Source organism: Myiozetetes cayanensis, unplaced genomic scaffold (assembly GCF_022539395.1).
Source record: "Myiozetetes cayanensis isolate MyiCay16 unplaced genomic scaffold, myiCay2020 scf10, whole genome shotgun sequence".
Lineage (NCBI taxonomy): Eukaryota > Metazoa > Chordata > Aves > Passeriformes > Tyrannidae > Myiozetetes > Myiozetetes cayanensis.
Window position 1 is genome coordinate 15,969,831 of NW_026086605.1, and position 21,377 is coordinate 15,991,207.

General features: G+C 36.2%; 1 protein-coding gene across 12 annotated transcripts in view; it reads right to left on the reverse strand.

The window, feature by feature from the left end:
• Positions 1 to 1,800: 1,800 nt before the first annotated feature.
• CPEB3 (cytoplasmic polyadenylation element binding protein 3) overlaps positions 1,801 to 21,377 on the reverse strand; it is an 85,790-nt gene continuing 66,213 nt past the window's right edge. For all 12 annotated transcript variants that reach the window (XM_050305264.1, XM_050305257.1, XM_050305256.1 and 9 more), the window contains 4 exons: positions 14,649 to 14,767; positions 13,244 to 13,358; positions 10,372 to 10,553; positions 1,801 to 7,516 (listed from right to left, as the gene is read on the reverse strand). In XM_050305264.1, the coding sequence (XP_050161221.1) occupies positions 7,289 to 7,516; positions 10,372 to 10,553; positions 13,244 to 13,358; positions 14,649 to 14,767 (644 nt within the window). In that variant the 3' untranslated portion in view covers positions 1,801 to 7,288. The remainder of the gene's footprint in view (positions 7,517 to 10,371; positions 10,554 to 13,243; positions 13,359 to 14,648; positions 14,768 to 21,377) is intronic.

Sequence of the window (21,377 nt, forward strand, 5' to 3'; positions counted from 1 at the left end):
GCTTTGTCATGTGTTCATAATGGAACTGTGTGGCATAAGGGTTTTGCAAATAGCTCTTAACATTTTTATGAAAACAGGTTGTATAGGTGGCGTGTTTTAAAACCATTCCTTGGTTCATCCCTAGGAGAGAATGTAGCAATTCTCCCCATGTGCTCCTGCTGTTTATCTTTTGCTAAACAGAGGAAAGCAGATTATGGCTTTTAAGAGCTAAGCTCTGGCTTTTCTGCAGGTCTGTGTGACGAGGGACATGTTGCTTTGGTGCCTTGAATGCAAAAATGCTTAGTTTAGAAGCATGTCTAAATAGGCTTAATACAAAGCTTCAAGAGTCATACAGGTAGCTATTTTAGTTCAGTTTGTTTGCCAAAATGACACATACAAACCAGAAGCAAAAAATGGCCATGCAGCCCTTTGTACTTAAATGCATTGGTTTAAATTAGGTTACTGCAACCTCTTTTTTAATGCAAGCAAAGTCTGAGTTAAATGCTTTTATCAGCTTGAGAAGGGAGACTGTCATTATCGGTGTACCTTGCAAGAGGTATGGCTTACTTTATCAATAAGGGAAGGACTGAGGATTAGAAGGTCCAGAGGGGCTGTGCTGAACAATTGTTTTCTGTAACTGAAGAGGGGGGTAAACCCAGACTGATTTTTGTCTGGATGGACTTGGAACATTGTACAGCAAAAGGCTACAATTAACAATTTAACAGTCATTAATTGGAAGGTGTTCACAAGGACTGCCTTCTCAAAATTAACTCTGAAGTAATGAGAAGTCTACAACTTTGCATCCATTCATTCACTACTGGAATTCATATTACAGATCACTGTTGTGTAAAAGCATTTCTCCTGGAAGTCAGTAGACCATTCTCCTGAAATAATTATTCACTACCAGTTCGAAAACAAGTTTGTGCGTGAGATATTGCACCAGGTAATATTAGGATGAATTGGAGTAACAAAAGCCACAGGGCTCTGCACACTAAGGAGCTTTCACAACACTTAGCACCGGTAACCTCATCAGCTTCTCGTAGTTTCCAAAGGGCATTTAATTTCTGGTGTAATCCTACTCAGGCTCTGTTTAAGTGGAACACATACATGAAGTCAGCCTGTAATTTCTAGTATTGATAGTTCCAGCAGGGTTCTTGAGCTGCATTTATGTAGACACTGAAAGCAAGCAGTGACACAGACCATGCACCATCCTTGTGGTCTTCACTTGCCCGACATAGGAGAATTCATGTTTTTTTCAAGGAAGTATTCTGTGCAGTTCCACACAGCTGTATCACTGAACTTTGTCTCCTGTTCTTAAAAAATAAGTCACTATAAACTACCGTTGCAGTGCTTTTCTTCCTTTTTTTCTTTTACTGATCATTCTAATCCCTAGCCTGCAGACATTGTTAGACTTCTAATGAAGGAGTGCAACATCTTTGCCAGCAATTTTTCTTAAGCTCAGAGAAAATAACTCAACACTTCCTATTCTCATGGCACTGGATACTGCATTTGGTGGGGAAAACTACACTCTCAGAAATATTTCCAGCATATGTATTTTTGTATTTACCTTCAGCTTCGCATAATAAATACCTCGGCAGGGGTGGCTTTTCCATTTTAGAGAGAAAACATAAGTGGATCAGATATTGCATTACAAAATAACTAGAAAAGACAGTCTGTGTGCATGTAAGTTGTTTCTCTGCTTAACCTTACCTAGTGTAAACAGTTTTCCAGTACGAGATTTGGGGGTTTGTATGTAGTTTACATTCCCATAATGCATATCCCAAGATTTCCTTAGCATGTGCAAAGGATGACAAATATCAGTACTTCATACAACTATATTTAATAAGTTATTACAGAAAAAAATAAAGTCCAAACTACAAAGTTTAAGCAGTTGTAAGCAATAGCAGCATTGAGCTCCATGTTTAGTCACAGTACTGCAGTTCCATACAAGCATTAGTCCAAGCCAAAAAGGAAGAAGCCTTGTTAGAATTACTAGCAAAAACAATCTAGGAGAACATGTAATAAAAGATACAGTACATTTAAAATTAGTTGAAAAACAAGTACAGAGATCTTAGCTGTGAATGTTCTAAAAGTTATGTCCATTAGTTTGACAGTAAAATTACAAATATCTAATACTTTATACCCCAACAGAACTATATCCAGGAAAGAAAAAAGAGCAAAAATTATCTCTTATTAGCACCCTGGTTTTCCACTTACTGATGAACTTTTTCTCATGTGAATTTGAGTGTGTCAGAATTACGTGACCAATGTGATTTCTGACCAGCTACCCATTTGGGGTATAGAGTAGTCACTAACATGAATATAAAATACTCTGTGGTATGATAGAACACTATAGCAGCAGAGATTAAGAAGTTTGTCTGTTTAAAAAAAGAAAGGAAGGAAGGAAGGAAGGAAAAGAAAAAGGGTTTTTAGCTGACATCATACAAACTAGCATAAAAGCAACTACATACAAGCCAGATTAAACAAAAGAGACATTTCTACAAATCTGTGACTAATCTTTCACTCATACCTTGCAAGTAGAGATGTCACAATACTGAAATATTAACATGGGAGCTTTTCCCAGTTAAGCGCCTTTTTTTTATTATTTTTATTTTTTTTAGTTTTTTTTTTTTTTACTACTCTAACAGATAGTGAAATCAGCAAAGTTATTTGCTAACTGCATATTTGCAATACAATTTGTTTTAGCCCATGCCTTGCTAGCAGGCTATAAAATACAAGCATGTCGGCAGAAATATAAGCATAAACTTTGTACCACTTAGCAGGAATTTTTTTATTCCCTCTTCATTCCTTAATCTCCTTTGTTCGCAATTTGCGTACATTCCAACCAGTAGTACCTAATTTGAGTCTAAATTTTACTTCACTATTTGATCTAGTCTATACATTACTTACAGAACTGAACACACAGAGGATACACAATAGACCAACTCTGGGCACGTTCCTTCCCACAAGTTACCGACGAGCCACTCTAACGCTCTAGGTTAAGTTAGTCTAAAAGGTCATCAGTAGCTTGTGGAAGCAATAATTTTGTCTAGAGAAAGCCATTGTATGCCCTGTTTACGCAACACCAGTTTTAGTCTGGATTGTTTCAGGTGCCAGAACAGAGAGTCACTGGCTTCAGGAAGGGGTTTCTTCTGGCTGCACGGGGAAACAAAGGTGATGTGAATGGAGGCGGAAAGTGTTCTGATACTGGCCCTTGGTATTGCCAATACAAAAGAAAAAAGGACAAAGACACAAGAGAGGCAGAGAAGAACGGAGAAAGACAAAGAAGCTGAACGGATGTTCAGAGGTGGTGGCAATACGGGGTTACTGCATTGCTACCAGGAAATGGACAGAGAGTATTTTGCATCAACTGGGCAGCCACCAATGCCGTGTGGTAACCGGGTTAGAAAATGGTGTGGGCACCGCCAGTCTGCTCCACGCTGCCACTGAGAAACGCATGCAGAGAGGAAGGTGTGCAGGAAAGGGTCAATTTCATTACATAAATAACACGGTGGCAAAATACAATGAACAATAGATATTTCAGGAGGTTCAATCTAAGGCTACCGAAAAGAGAGTTTATTGAGTTCATGACAAAAAAAGTAATGAAGAATTATGCTGAATGGGCAGGGTCAAAAACCCATTGGTTCAATAGATTTAGTTCCTTATAACGGCAATAGTTTCATCAACACTGGTGGTGTATAAATCTAGACAGCGAACTGGTACTGTGACATCCCTATTATCTCCCTAAATCATTTTGATAAAGGAAAAGGCTTTTCAAAATATCACGTTTTTTCTGCTTCATTCTGTCATTTTATTGCCCAATTCTTTGTTACAATTTTCCAATCACTTTACATAACCAACCATTTTCATCATTGCCACACTATTGTAAACCACATCAGCAAGTTAATACATAAAGCTTTGCATTTCAAAAAACTAGACACTTTAGTAACAATATTACAAAGATTTTAGCTTCAAAAATAACTGAAAATGAAAAAAATAAACTTTTAAAGAATCAGCATCATAAAATTAATTTATTCCAAGTAAAAATACAAAATAATATTAATGACATTGACCAGATATGAAAGTCTCTCCCAGAAACAACTATATTAATGGTTGAGAAAGCACTCCTTAAAGAAAATACGAAATAAAAATGAAAAATATGTAAATATGTTTAATTTTTTTCTTAGCAAAAAATCTTTCTAAAAATAACAATGAAAATTTGTCTCAGTACAAAGGCTACATTACTATTGAAAAAATACCAGCATGAAGAAAAGGTACATATTTGACAGTAGAAAAATGATTTTAGTGAATCACAATGTCTAAAGTCTGCAATGAAAATAAATCTGCAATAAAGATTTATGCCTTTTTTCTTTTCATTTTTCTTTTTTTTTATACAAACAGTACAAACAGTATTGCACATAACAACAAATAGTCGAGGTTAGGTTAGCCTTCAAAAAAATCGACTAGTTCAAGTCTCACATCAGAAAAGGCCACAATAGGACCTGTTGTACCCAGGGGCTTCTTAGTCAAGTTGCAGTTCAGAACTCCATATTTTAAAAAATAACTTTTTTTGAAGGACCCTCTTTTAATATAACATATTAACAACTCAGGGGCACATTCATTTACAAAACAAAAGGGAGCATGTCATAATTTAATAAACTAAAAAAAGTTCTCTTTAAAAAAATACAAACAGAAGAACTCTCACAATTCTGGTCAGTCGTGCATAATCACACTTGATTATAAATATACAAATTAAGGGAAAATATTTTTTCACCTTCTATTCACAACTTTCAGCACCAAATGGAGTTTGCGTTTACACCTGTTCTCTATGATGATTTTGTTTCAGATTTAATCCAACATTATGCTATATTGTACATTTTTCCAGCTTCTCTCTCTCTCTCTCTCGCTCTCTTTCTCTCTGGGGGTATTTTTCTACATGAAAGAGGGGTATTTCTTCAAAAAGGTTTACTTCTTTCACATAATTAGGTAGATTTCTGTAGGTTAGCTATGATCTTTAATATTACAGTTATAAAGCTCTAACTTCTTCATTTTCAAAAAAACTCAAATAAGCATGAAAAAAATAAAGTTACCCATCTGTTAAATCATTTTTCTTGCAGAATTAAATTAATATATATTTTTCTGAATAAACTTACTTAGAAAATATCATTTTCTTTCCTATATTTCAAAATTGAGGTATTGCAAAAGATCATGTCAGTCAGAAAGCATGCCTTTTTCTTTAAAAAAAATCATCAGCCGACTGTTGAAAACTGTCTAGATACAAAAAGTAGTGCATAACAAAATGTCTTGTACAGATGAAAAAAAACAGAAAAGACACCTGGGCTGGGAAAAGCAATATCACAAAACCGCCCAGAAGTAACTTCAAAAGGGATAATTATAATAAGCATTTGAAACCAGTAAAAAACTATTTTTCTTTTTTTTTTCTCCAAAAACAGAAAAAATCCTTTCAAAGCCAATACTCGCAACTAAACACTGGGAAAACCAACTTACTAAATTAGACACAAAGAAGGACATCACAACAAACAAAACCCAGAACATTTAAATCTACTATGCGGTGTCATATCCAGTCAGATTGTCCCCAGAACTGCAAAAACGAAGGAGGAAAAAGAAAAAAAAAAATAGTGTACACATTCTCACAATCATTAGTATACCAAGTGTGTTTATATTTATATGCTATCTGCAGCCCCATAGTTCATGCTAAAAAAATGTCCACTGTATTAGCAGGTCTTAATTGTATTCAAGCTTCACAGGATACATCCAGGGATTAGAGAGATAACGCCACATCCACAGAGCAGACATCTCATGTTACTTTTATATGCAGACATTTCTTTAGCACCACTTTTTTTCCTAACTTCCTTAAATGTGCCTAGTTTATTAGTTTGACAGACTATCTAATCGGTAGTGTATGTACGCTAACATGAGCTCTTTGGTTTTCTGGACAAGGTCTGCAGCTACGGAAATGATGCAAGCATTAGGAGAGAGATTGTTATCTAAGAGCTCATTTCTGTTTATGTACCTGTTATGAACTGTCAAAAATGTGTTAATGTCGGATACAGAGGCTTTAACAGTTAAGTTTGATCACAGTACTAGACATAATCACTTTACTATATAAAATAAATTGCACAATATATAACAGAGCACCGCAAAGTACTTCATCTACCATCCACAAATTGGTTTTAAGAATATCCTACAGCTAGTTTTTATATTTGTTGTAATATAGGTCATTCTGTAATGGGCTGATCCTAATTTCAGAAGCATTACATTTACTGAGGCATGCCTTCCTCCAGTCAGTAATCAACTTTTTTTGTTACTGAGCATTTTGTAGCCTACGAAGATTCATAATTTGTGCATTGTGGGCAGGTTTTATATTAGACATATATAAAATTTATTGCATGCAGCAACCTGATTAAGTAAACATGCAGTCAAAAAATATTGACCTTCCTTGGAAGCTTTTCTGTATGCTATACTGATCTCCTTTCAGCAGCCATCACTATTTTAATCACATATTCATTTTTAATTGATACCCTAGCCTGAATAGAGTATTATGGTATTAGTAATACCATTTTAATAGCAGCAAAAGCTATTGCAGCATACATTTACATAACACTAAAAGACCTAACAAAACAAAACAAAACAAAAACCCAACAAAACAAACAAAAAAAAACCCTCAGCAAAACAAAAAAAAAAGTCTGATCCAGCTTATGAGGTATCATCCTTAAAAGTCAAAATGGAGAGCAACTAAAGGCTTATTTTCTTTAAGGGTTATTACTACTCTAAATGACCCAAACTAATGATTGCTGAATATCTGTTTAAGTTTTTGCTACATCTGCCACCTACTTGTGAATATTACCTTTGGTAAAAGTCATCTGCTAGGGGCAAGTCTAAATTTCTGAAAATAAGTGCATGCTCCAGTTTAAAAATAAAAATAATTATAATTATATTAAAAAAATCTTCATCACATACACATCAGCCCAGTGAAGGCTGATGAGAATGGCAGTCTACATAATGTCACTAGTGACAAGTCTTGTGTAGGAAATTAAGGTACCAAGCAGATGTTTTTGTGAATCAAAGTGCAAAATCAGTACAGTTACACTCTGCCGGTTCGTATTATACTGGACACTGAGTTCAGTAATGTGACTGTAAATAATAATAATAGTAATAAAAAGACCCATATCTTCATTAAAGTCGAGGACGAATGCACAGATTTCCAGAACACTAAGCCCTGAGGCAGCGCTCTCTTTTCACTCAATTTTATTTACTCCAGTACTTGTTGCTGGGCGAGGCCTGGGGTTCAGCTCCAGCGGAACGGGACGTGGCGGGGCCGGTCGCCTCCCTCCTTTACCAGTGGTTTGTGGAACTCCCGCCCAGCACGAGAGTGTATGCTTGCCCAGCAGTATTCACAGTAATACTGCAAACAGGTAACATTGGCACAAAAGAACGGAGCAAATTTTCCACCACAGCGAGTGCCCTGGCATTCATCACACATCTGATCATCCAGCACGTATGGCTTCACTTCCACCTGCACCAGGAAGAAGAAGAACAGCTGTAAGGAGATCTCATAGTTTTGCTAAGCATGAACAGAAAAGAAGTAATATTTTAATTATTTTTGACACTATTGAAGGTTTTCAACTGATGCAGGACTAACCCAAGAGGTTGGTATTCGAATTTTCATACCAACCACTTCACGTGACAGAAAAATCTCAAGAAAGAAGGGTCTCCTTTTGTAACTTTTTCGTGGAAAAGTGAGGTGTGGGAAAGTACTAAGATGGACGTACGGTAAAAATAGCATCTGCAAGGATTTTCCCACTGTCTAAGAAAACTCCAGGATTGTGAATACAGTTGTTATGGGGGTAGGCCATGAGAACAGCATTTGGAAAGAAGAATTATAAAGAACAAAATTATATTTCTAAACTTCAGAGGTCCGGTGAGTTTCAGTTTCTTTTCCAGAGAATATTTTTTTTCCTTTGGTTTTTTTGTGAATTGCAAGACCCGGGACCAGACTAATAACGGATTCAAATTCAATAAAATTATTTGTATTAAATACTCTTAATTCTGTAGGCAAAAATCATTATCTAAAGATTTTTAGCTCTTGAAGTGCAACAACATGTCACAGTAATTCCAACTAGGGCCTTGCCATCAATTACAAACAGGCTGGAGAGCTGATGACTTTTGTCCTACAGTCAGTTGTAAACATCTTGGGGCTGGAACGCTTTTTGTTTTTAAAGCACTTGTGCCAAACACAGCAGGGCTGATGGATGACTAGACACTTGCAATAATGCTATTACAGGACTTGACAACATGTAAGTTCTTTCCTGTGTGTCTGTTCCTATGAATCAAGTCATGCCTTCACATTTAAATTGAGTGCTCATTCATTCCCGGGAAATCATTAGTTCATGCATGTATAATTCTTACAGCTCTATGATGCTATTTATAAAGTAGCTGAAGGACAGTCAACTGCATTAGAAGACACAGAAAAACTGAAATACACATTTATTATAAACAATTTTGCTGTAAGTGCACAAGTTCTAGTCTGGCACAAATTGTATACTGCAAGGAAAACCTGACTCCAGTAACTACACTTAAATACATACAAAGTTAAAGAAACACTGAATGAGATATTAAGCAGAAAGACAAGAAACAGTCCACAAAAAAGCTTTATGCTGTATTTTACTTCAGCTTATCCTGATCACACTTCAACAAATGTAACTCATCTGAAGTAAAGCTCATACAGTGAGTGGTATTTCTTGCCTGTTTAACAGCTAGAGCTGTCAATCTATTTTTTTTAATTACACCGTGCTACTAGTATTGCATGGAACAAGTCTGAGTAACTGCCATTTTGCATATCAGATGCCATATCACTAAAATTAGAAGCACCATGTAAAATAAAACAGCACTGTCTCAAATTAAGTTGGAAGAAAGCAGGTCCAATGTCCAACACAGTTCTAGATCCCCACCCACTCACATTTCCCAGGCATGAATTGCGAAGGTCTGAAATAGAGTCTCTCACTCTCTCATGTCTTTTCTTGCTTTGGTTACTACTGAAATAATTTTAAGAATATATGCTATGCAGTTCAGGGATTTCAATCTATTAGATTTAAAAACTAAGATTTAAGGACTTATTAAGAGACTTCATATTTCTTCAAACTCATAGATAAACCTATTAAAACCAGATAAAAGATAATTAAATAAATTATCAATCAAACAAGTTAAAAAAAATTATTTATAAAAAAATTACTAGCTAGCATCTTTTGTGGCTCTACCCTAAAGGTTAGAAAAAAACCCCTTGTAAGCATGGGTGGTATATAAATTTCAAAGTGTTCAACATATGAGTGAGACTCTTCTCAATCTAAGATTTTTCAGAATTCAATGGACAAGAAATCTCTAGGAATAGCTTTGTCTTAGTTAATGTAATATGGTGTACAGCACCATAGAAAAATTGTTTGAGGATTTATAACTCCATGATCTCCTTGAATCTGACAAAATGTTCAACTCAGATTTTTAATTGCAGCTGTGTGGATTTATATGCATAGTGCACATAACAGACACACCCAATACCTGTTTAACTGACTTCTGAGGAAACAATTTATACCACATTAAGCAGAAAACAAGCCACCCCCACTGGAAAAATACTTAGCAGCAGTGCATTCTGTATGTTCTTTTGAATAATTCTAAATTGCTGGGCCCTCAAAAACATGGGTGTTGTTTCTATGTGTAATCAAGAGGTGAAGACAGAAGGTCTAAAGGAAAAAAAACTTGGAAATTAGGTAATGTTTTCTTTTAATGTATTCAACTCAAATCTAAGTGAACTTCACTCTATACTTGGAAAGCCCTTTAGAAACTAGGATTTCATATGGACTGAACAAAACCAAGTAAATTCCCCCCCTTCTGCCTATCAAGCATCTCTTGGCATATGGTTTTACTTAAATAACGTTCAGCATCACCTATTTTACTTAAAATAAACCTCTGCTTTAGGGACATCAAGTCTAGACATACACTACTGACAGAAAATGGTGCCTTGTAACAGCAGAAGTGTCACAAGCTATATAAGTAATCACCAAAATAAAAGTTGTTGATGCAGAATGAGCAAACATCTAAAGGAAGAGAAAGAAGCTGGGAAATGCTGTGGAATTTGACCTACAGAATTCAAAACAAAACCAAGAGCACATTTTCAAGTTTTAGTGTTAAACAGCTATTTAAGATGTCTGAAATATTTTTTCCACTCTGCTTTAGATGTTTAAATAAGCTGTTAAAAAGTTGATATATGACATCTGAAGAACAGAACCTACAATGTTCTCCAACACAATGGTAATAATACTGATTTTAATTTCTGTACAGTTTTGTAACAACCATTCTGTTCCATGCTGCTTTACTTACCCGTTTATCAATGTCATTATGTTGGAGCTGGACAAAGCGAGCACTGATAGCAGCAATATAGCTCTGCTGGTTGGAGAAAGCCACTCTGCCAGCACCTTTTGGATACTTCAACTCTGGGTCTGTATCAATGCCAGCATAGCAGACACCTCCATACAAACGGTCCATAATCATTGCCAATTCAACTGCAAGAAGTCAATTGTTAAATATAATAGATTTAACACAGATAACAGTGTTGCATTTGGATTGCTCCATTTAAAAAAGCACTATTTGCCTTAGCACACTTGTCTTCCAAAGACTAAAACTGCAAACAGATTGAATCAACTCTACACAAATTATAGTAAATATAAGGCAAAAATCAGAATCTGTAAAATGAACCTTGGTGTGACTGAAGCGTGAAAAAAATGCAGAGTTACACTGTTAAAGGAGGTATCAGATCAACTAGAATTTACAATACTGTAAATTAAAACTCTGGTATTTGGCATTAGGTAGCTCCAGCCAGGCTTCTTAATGCTAGTTTGCATTTAAGATCACTTAGAGATATTTCTATATTTAGAATCTGATATTTTGCCCTAAGTTCTAAGGTTCAAAAGACATTAAAGAGGTGTTTAACATTTGAAACAAAAATCTGTGAAACAGCAAAAGTTACTACACGTAAAGAAAACCTACATTTTCGGTGCAACTTAAATTAGTATTTGGGTGGAACATTATCTTACTCATGGATCTTTTAAAATGGTTTGTTGCTTTTTCTGATACTAAGAATAACTGAAAAGAATTCAGAAATATCATTCATAAAATAAGACAGGTTGAGTCATGGCTGAGGAAACACACAGAAGGAAAGTTAAGGGAAAGAACTGAAGGAAGTAGAAAAGAGGCTGAAGAAAGCAGAGAAAGGCATGTGAACCGTGCAAGGACGTATGGTCACTGAGCCAAGTTCTCTGTAAAAGCTCACAGGCAAACAAATGTGTCAGATGGACAACACAAGACACTGGGACCTGCACAGGCCCTGCCAAGTCAGCCATTTTCTACTGCTAACGTGTGAAAACACTTTCTGTAGCAAGTTACAAGTTAGTTATGCAAAATAAAATGAAAATAACCAAAAACCTATTTAAATCCTTGTTCTCACAAAATTCTGACTAGTAAATTATACATAGAATAGAGATAATTTTAAATTGAGTAGGTATCTGTGTTTGTATAAATTTGTGTGTGACTCATCCTACCAAACCAGGTAATACTCTTGCTCCAAACAGTAAGGAAAACCTATCGGTATAATGCAGTCCCTAGTAGATTCTTCTGCTTTCTAATGATTTGGAATCATCATGGGGTAGTGATCTCAGAAAACAACAGTACAGAATAAACATCAGCAATACTTAAAGACATTTACAACAGTAGTTCCACTAAGGTACTCTTGCCAATGGACAAAGAATACACAGGATTCCAGGGCAAGGAGACCATGCAGTGCTCAGACATCTTAGGAAAAACTTCTGTACCAGATCTTTAAAGCTGCAAACAAGAAAAACTGGAAACTGTTTGGCTGCTTCGGAGAAGTTAACTATTTAAAGGCATTAGTTTTCAAATGTAACGCATTTCAAATGCGATCCATGACAGGCCAAATGACATACAGTTTTATAAGGACTATCATTAGAAATGAGGTAATACTTAATTGTTGCTATTTACATAATTACCATCTTACAACTGTGCCTTATTTTAAGATGCAGAGGGAGGTGAAAGCTGCCAAGAAACCTTGACTAGGAGAAATCTTGCTGTCTGCAGTGGCTGGGGGACCTTGTGTACAGCTTCCCTAATGACTTAGCATTAGGCAAAAGATAAGGTGAGGAGCTTAAGTTCTAGTGGGCTGCAAAGTGGCTGCCAAAGGAAAGTGAGAGCTACAAGGAAACCTGATTCAGAAGTCTTTCTTCCAGACAGTGACTAAGAGGTCTTGCCTACTACAGTCCTGGAAAATGAGGATTAGGGTTGAGCGGGTGAAGAAGAGAAACCATGTAGCTGCCTTGGAGTGAGCGTGGAGAGGGACTACTAAACAGAAGTGAGGGCTGCCGAAAGATCTAGCTAGGAGAAATGTCTTGACTTGCTTCATGACTTTGTCATTGGCTCACCAGAAACGTAAGGGTTAGGAAGAATGAAACAAGTGTCGAGCTACAGGTGGGAGTGGTGCTGAAAGGGGGCCTTCAAAACAAAATGGGGGCTGCCAGGAGATCTGGGCTGGGATAAATCTTTCCTCTGGCCAAAGGCTAAGGAGTCTTGTCTATGGCTCTGCAAATGAAAGTGAAGAAAAAGAGTTAAGGGTGAAGAAAAAGAAACTGTGGGAAAAAAAGCTACATTAGGAAAGAGTCTGGAACATGGTCTTCAGTGTGGGGCCATGAAGAGACCTGGTTGGGAGAAATTTTTTTCAGGACAATAGCTGAGAGGCCTTGTCCATAACTCCATGAAAAAATCAGGGTAAGGGTTGAATACAACGGGAAAGAGACATCATAGAGTTGACGTTGGAATTGGTTTGTAAAGAGTCTGGAAGAAGTTTGTCTTCTAGTCAAAGGAAAGGGGAAATTGTCTGCATCTCAGCAAATAAATGCAGGGTTAGAATTAAGATGGTCTACATTACAAAAAAAATCAGACAAGTTCTAGGATATTACGCAAAGTTGGGGAAAACTGATTTCTACTGGCAATCCTCACTAGTAACCTATTTAAAAGGCAAAAAATGTTCACGGTTTTCATTCTGCAGACAGGAAGAGACCTCTTGGCTTACAAACCAAGCTGTGATCTGTGGAAAAGACATGTATATTTTCTGTTCTTTTACGCATATCTTTTCTACTTAATCTGGAGCCCCCTACTACATGCCCTACATTTTCCTTCTACTCACCAGCTCGGAGGGGCCGTGGAACTCCTCCAACAAAGATTGTTTTTCTTGGATCCAAAGGCTGAGACCCATCCATCACAAAGTCACTGTCACTTAGGTTCCAAGGTCGAATTTGCACCTGTATTAAGGACTCTTTTTAGTTGAGGAGCTTGGCCACTTAATTAAAATCAAGAAACTGCCAAATCTTTCTGTAATTAAAAACAAAACTTTAACTTTGTGAAAACAGTAAATTGGGGGCATGAGCACCAAAACAATGTGAGAATATTGCTTATATAAGTGTCCGAAAGAAGGTGGACAATTCATTTACCACCTCTAGAGGCCAGGCTTGAGTTAAATTTCATCATTGCAAACTCCTACCCTCATTAATTCCCTGCCCCTAATCGCCATTATAGTAAGAAATCTGTGAAAGGTCTTTCAGAACATTTTACCTATCTATCTGCAATTACAGTTGCAGTTTGGGCTTCTGGTTTTCCTGAAATCACATCCAGTGATCCACAAATTTTAAAGCACTGATAGGAGTGGAGATAAAAATAATTTCAGTGCTTGGATACAAAAAGGGTTTGTGTGAATGCCAGTTGATAAGAAATCTTCAGATTGTACAGAAAAAAAACCACTCAGAAGTTATTTACACAGAGCTGTTCATCAATCCATTTTTTTTTTTGATTCGAGAAATCACGCAAGCCCACTCCCTGTGCTGTAATCTTGGGTTGTTCTTTCCTCTGTGCAAGATTGTCAATAATGGTTTTAAAAGGTAGCATGTTTTTTATCTTCTCTTACTAGTCTGTAGTTTTCATCTAATCTGTATATATCCACAGGCAAAAAAAAATACTAACATTAAAAAATATTGGAGATGTGAACAATAAGAACAGGTTACTGTATGTCTTCTGTTCTGCTATAGCTTTCTGCAGTACTTGACTTTACCTTGCAGTTTCTATGAGGTAAATGAGGCCTAAATTATAAATTGATTAGCTACTGCATGCATAAAAAAATAATAAATAATCACCCCAATGAAGTACAGAGGATATTTGATGCTTTCTGGATTTTAATTTGGCAGGGTTAAGTTTCTTCCCTTTGTCACAAAAGGCTTTCTTTTCTCTCAAATAATACAGACAGAAAATTACAATTCCATTGTTTTTACAGCTAGCATTCTAAAAGGATGCATTCTCCTTTTAGATACCAGAAGTGACCAAATATAAAAATTAATTGAACGTGGTATTTATCAGAAGAAAGCAAATGTGGAAGCCGTGTTATGCTGATACAGAAAGTCAAGTCAATATAAGAGCACGGGCAGAAACAGGAAGTGACAAGTAATTAGCTGTAAGTATCTTTTTTATTTATTTATTAACTGAAAGGAGTAACAGCAAACGTGCTAGCAACCAGCATAAGTGTCATGGCATAAGCTACTTACTGGTTTATCCTTGATTGTGGGACTTGACACACATAGATAAAGTTTCCCATCTTCTTCCAGACAGGCATCTATCAGAGCTTGTACAGAGCTTTCTTCCTGGAACAGCAGGAAGGCGTAACCTTGGAAAGGGTAAAGGCACAAGAAAGAAAAATAATAGATTAATTTCTAAAGCATTTTTTTTTTTTAATAAACAAACCTAAGAAGTGGATAAGATCTTCAAATTACAAATAAGTCGTTCAGGCTGTTACTTTGTTTTCATAAATCAAATTCACCGAATATATCATACCCTCACAGTACTGATTTCAGGATGAGACAAGTGTTTGCTTCATCTGAGGATGTTTATTTAATTAATTAATCATTTTGAGCAGTGAGAATACAGGCTGGTGAATAAGGGTTTCTTACTATCCAACAGCTGTATTGCAGCTATTTCTCAGTGGTATCTGCTGGTATCAGTGATTATCACATTACAATGGAAGCACCAAATTTCTACTTACTATATACAATTAATAAGTTCTAGAATAAAGGGCTAATTTTAGAAGAAAGTGGTCAGGTAAACAGAAAAATAGACTTTTATGCTTACATACTTCCCTATGAAAAAAATGCTCCCCTAAAAACAATAAACCCGAGAGAGAAAAAGAACATGTGCTGTGTTTTATTAGGAGTCAAAGGCCTGCTGTTATTGTTTATATTTAAATAAGGCAGTTCAAAAGAAAGAAGAAAGTCCACTAAAATTGTTCATGCGATTCAGAATTTTAAGACTTTAAATGAGCCAGTAAAATTAAGTGTGTGTAGCACTCAGCTCCTCTGAATGCAGCTGCCAAGAAAACTTTCTAGAGCTTTACTACATGTTGTTAAATTTGAATGAAGATTTGACCCAAGCAGCCTATGCTTCTGATAGCGAGAACTAACACAGCCCCCTCTGCCCTGAGCAAAGGCAGGTAAGGACTGGCTGGTGACTGGAATAGACGTGCCTGGTTGAGAGGATTTCCTATGAAGCATACACTGCTCCTTGGCCCACCATCAGTCAGTGCAGTTTTCTCACTCAGTGTGAACATGTTGGCTGTGATTGTTGTAATCTGGTACTTGTGTGTCTTACAGAATACCTCTTTCAAAAAATCCTCAGCAACTGGAGGCAGCTGGAGTTTAGGCAGGGACTGCTAGATTTCCTCTGCCTAAGATTCTTGACTCAAACTAAGCACATACATGATCATATTTACATATCAAACAAAGCCATACAGAGTCTGTTTGCTATTAATATAGTACTGACTTACCCTAATTTTTTACTGAGTATTGAGTGAAAACTGTTTGACATGTCCTTTTGAAATACCACACAACTCTGATTTATTTAAAAAAAAATCAATATAGACACTGAAAAAGTGTTCTCTTCTGTCGAGTTATCTATCAAACTACCTCTTACCCTACTGTCCCTATTCCTGTGTGACTTCTCAAAGAAAATTAAATTCTATGCAGCTGTTTGCTTTTAGAGGCAAAAACCCCCTTGCATTAACATCATTATAGCCCAGAACACACCTAGAAACACTGACTTGCCCAAGAAAACAAAAGTTTGATTACCACTCTTGCTAGCAAACAAGGAGCATGCATAGCTACAGTTGGAGTAAATGAAAGATACCGGTTCCAACAAAAAGTGAAATACTTCTTGAGTAAAAACATCTGTTTCCTTTGCAGCAGAAGTATTTCTCTTAAAACAGTCCCTTAAAAATATAAACATGCTTCAACATTCCAGTTTTAGATTTTACAAAACTAATTAGAGTATGAAAATAATCCCCTTGCAATCACTATCACTTTCAGCTTCATTTTATTTTCCATCCATGCACTCATTATATCTTCCCCACTCCATACCATCCCTTCTGATTACATGTAATAATTACAGCTTCATACAAAATTAACTTCATACAAATTAAAGTATCTTTAATTTAGCAGTTCTTTCAGCCTTATAAAATGCCCCAGTCAAAAACGTAGAAACTTGGAAAAGACTACCACGGCAATGACGACTCCAAAGCCAAATGATCTCCATTTAAGCCTCAGCCCAAACCTTGCTCTCTATTTTAGATAAATGCCTCATGAGACAAATTCACGGTGTAGATCATTCCAATACTATGACAAAACTTAGTAAGAATACATGTACATTTATGCATACTTTAAAAGAATGGTTTACAATACATTTAAATAGATGCAAACATTTAAGATTTCTCTTCTGGCCACACTGTAAGTTTTGAACTCTAAAAGAGAGATTTTTGTTCATTTTGGACTTTTATAATCTTAAACTATCAAAATATTGGAGATTTTTCCAGCATAAAGTCAAAATGAAAACTGGAAAGTGTTTCTCATGACAATTATTTAGCAAAAATCTGGACATCAGATTGGAGTGTAATCTTTACAATCTTAGGAAGCTTGTTCAGGCTTTTCTGGGTCATAGTAAGAGGTTACATCTGTGGTAGTTGGAGTTGACTGCCACTTGGGGGTACAGTTAATGGTATGATCATAATTTCCCAAAACAGTTAAAATTAACCAAATGAACCAAACAGATACTCCCAATTTCTCTAGACCTCTGACTAAAACATTCCCCTGCACGCTATGGGGTCCATGTGGGTCCACTTAAGACACAGGTAAGCAGTTCATTCTCTTAATCTAGAAAAGCAAGCAGGCTGGAGTAGCATGACATGATGTCCAGCATTACTTCAAAACCTGGTGACAGCACATCTATTCCAATGATTCAAGGACTTCTGCTACTGAAGATTAACAAAGATTACACCAAAATGAAAAATAAATAAAGAACAGAACTTCTGATAATATTAGGATCCCGTAGGGGTTGATATGGTCAAGAAAGATACTTGCCAAAGTTAAAGGTATTTTTACTCATTTTCTAGAAGCACATAGGGATGCAAAAGCCTTACATTCAGAAAGGTGCAGGTCCTTCTCATGAGCAGTTCTAGGCACTGCTGTTGCTGAAGAGTCACCCTCTTCCTCACAGTATCACTGTTTAGAGCCGCACTCTGAAGCAGGAGATGCACTTTGAACTCAGATTCCAGTATAAAAAAATTAAATTGGAAAATACCCATGCCAAAATTGACACTGCACAAAGAATTACCTCACACTATGTGCAGCTTAATAATTAAATAACTTTTTTTGTACAGAAGCAAAGCATCATTTTTAATAACTGCAGCCAAAATTTAAATTAAAACCAGCATGCCAACCTGTAAATTAACAGTGACTAATTTTCTTTTTTCTGTACTTAAATCTTAAGTTTGGCTATAAATTTACAAAACTCTAGGAGTATTTCTTCCTGAAGAGATTCTCAAAACTGTCTACTTCAGGCATTATATCCTGTCCTACAGTTTCTATTTCTATTCCTATTTCTGCTACACACAGTGAGACCTTAGCCTAATCCCCTCAAAGCTGTACTGCATGGCCAGCTCACTTCTAAAATTCAGAATGGTCAGTTACAAGGGCATCTAGATTTAAAAGAAAATTCATTTTTAAAGACAGTAGGTGAGGGAGAATTAATAAGGTGATCAACTTACAAACCAAAAATGTATTAATCCAAATAGTTAGAATTATTTAGCAGATGCTGAAAGTTGCTTCAGGTTCCCCAGCCTTGTGTGCTTCAGCACATTCTCCTATCTGTACTTCACATATAATATCATATCACTTAATGCACACATTGTTTCCCAAGAAGAAAGAGATTTGATGAATCTCAACATTTTAATGCTCCACAGCAGAATTTTGGTAGCACACTGTGGTAGCACATCGCAGGCAAACTCCAGCAGTGCTCCTTCCTTACCTTACCAGACATTCTAAAGGTTTGAGGGCTCAAGGGACTTCTCCTGACTCAGATTCCGCAAAGTAAAACAGGCAAGATATTTGAGGCCTCAGAAAATAGCAAGCTACCTGACAACAGCTGAATATTCTATAAACACAGAGCAGGAACGGTCCAGCTCCTCTGCTGTGGGTACAACGCATCACTGGAGTGCTGACAATAAACACTGCACCTTGCCATACTCTGGGAAAAGGCAACAATGTATTTTGATGTTACAAAAGTCACTATAACTTTTCAAAGGGTACAGCAGAGGGAGGATGAGGAGAAAATTAATTTCCCTCTGTTCTGAAGCATAACCTGGGAGCTCCTCTACCCTGAGCTCCAGGATTCATTACTTTATGGAAAGAAGTACAAGAACTGAGCTCCTCTGTACATCTGAACAGTGACACAATTTTCATATGAAAGGATAATTTAGTCCAGTTGGTCTAATTTCACTTAACCTTGCTGAGAACAAACTGGAAAATCTGGCATATGCGCTGTGTCCCACAAGCCTGAAACCAGGTTGTCACTTCAAATGAAAGATACACTTGGAACAAAACAGAATTGTTATAGTTTGGCAAATGTGTTTTTGCCAGCCTAGTTAACCTGGAAAAGTCTCTATTTCAATTAATATCAACATAGGCATATATATCTTCTCTAATGATGGGAACCTTTCTGTATTACTGGAAGTACAATTTATTGTAATAAGGCCTCAGCGACCTCTTCAAAAGAACTACTTGGAAAACTCATTAAGGTGCTTTTTCTGCCTTTCTTATAATAACAGATCTTGATATTCACCCTTTTATGTTAAAAACTGGCATGTTGGTACAAATTACAGGCAGCTAGCAGTGCATCATGCACGTGTTCTGCCCATTCCTCCTCAACATAATTCATTGAAAAGAACTACTTTGTTAGAAACTACTAGAATGTTCATTATGTCTATTAGGCATATGAGAGAAAATAAACTTATGGGCCCTGTAGACACCATTCAATTTAGCAAGCCATAGCTGGTAGAGTTTATCAGATTATCCAACTTCACGCCTGTCACGGCTCACCAAGAAAAGACTGACTGCACCTCAGAGCATTCATGAAGAAAAAATTAACATAATGATTAAAAAAGGCTTTTTTATATTCTTCTGAGCCTGGTAACACCTTCTTTGTACAACTCTATTGTCAGGCACAGTTTGTTGGAGTAAAAGGAAATCACTGATTGTGTTTTGTAACCCATGGGAGAAGGTAGGAAAGACGTTTGGTATACCAGGATTTTTATAAACTGAAAGGAGTGATTAATTATTAATGTCATGAGAGCGAAGGTTGTCTGAACAGTCTCTACCTATTTAATAACAAAGGACTATTTCAGAAAGGTACTAATGGAGTAACTGCACAGATCTCTCACTTAATGAAGTCCAAAGTTGATTCTTCAATCAAGAGTTTTTCTTAGAAATTTCAGTTAACCGTGAATTAGTTCAATTTCATTATAATAACTGAAGGGTACATTTTATGCTCAACTTGTGAATACTAAAAGTAATTTATAAGTTCTTTAAGTTCTTGGGTTTTAGAACAGCAAAATATAAATTGCTGTTCAAATACATCAGCCATGAGCTGCATCTTCCAGGACAAAGCCCATATTTTGGCAGGCAAATGTTAAATAGCCAACAGGGAAGGATTAACCTATTTCTGGCTCTTAGATTCTGGGCTCTTTTCAAATAAAGTAAAACACTGAAATGAAGAATTATATATAAGGTCAAAGAGTATTTGAATATCCATGTCAGACATGTATGTATCATCTACTGATTTTATTTGTAACTGACCTCAAATCCATAATTCCCAAACCTCAGCCCACCTACAAAATCAGCTATAGAAATCATATTCTCAGGGTCATGTGTTTTCAGCTTTTTAACTCTGAAGTTGGGTGTTCTTGGTTCTTAGAACGCAGAGAACTTTCTCTTTTCTTCCCACGCTGCACAGCCCATCGGAACAGTCTCTGGGCACTCACATGGATCGATTTCATGTGCAAAGGGGAAAGACCAGTTATGCTTGAGAAAAATTGAACTACCTTTGAGGCACATTTTCTTTCATTCATGTAGACAGTGTCTTTTCTGATGTTTTTATAAGCTTCGAGATTACAACAGAATCTACCATCAACCTAAGATTTCTTAGGAAAGTATTTCAATATATATATCTACCTCATAATGCTATAAATAAGATGGAATTAAAATGGCAAAGATAATTAATGTTCTAGTCTCATGTCTTTGAGTTTATTTTTAGTTGGTTGAGATGGATGCCTCAAGAAAGTAGATTTAAATAGACCTAATTTTTTATGAAATATAGATTTTACCTTTTTTTTTTTTTTTTTTTTACTAGAGCTTTTAAAATAGTTTGGAATTGAATTATGGTTGTATTTACTAGAACTCGTAGAATAAAGTTGTTTTAAAAGCCTGCAGCAAAGGAACATTTAGAAACAGTGTGAACCAAATTTCTAAATCAGTTAATGTGATGAGAAGGGTCATTGCTCAAAGTCACTTTAGTAATCTTATTAGAAGATGCTTTGAACATGAATAAAACACATTTCTAAATCCAAAGATGAAACGACTATTAAAAATGAAACTCATTTTTGAAAAATAAAAATCCGAGGTGTTGAAAAAACTGCAGACTTTCCTTTAAACATTGCAGTGACATGACTGCATTTTCAAAAAACTTCAAAGGCTTTAAATACTTAAGAAACCTCAAAATAGAAAGGGCTGTAATCTCACTTAGCTACTGCAGAAGAGTGAAATTATGTATTAGTCAGGGCTGCAAAGATTAATTTCTTTTAGTCAGTCTAATTTTAAATGGCAGTGTTTGACCCTGTCAGCTGATTCCTTTCTCTAAAAAGCAAAAGGTGTATGAGGAACATGAACAATTGAGCATCT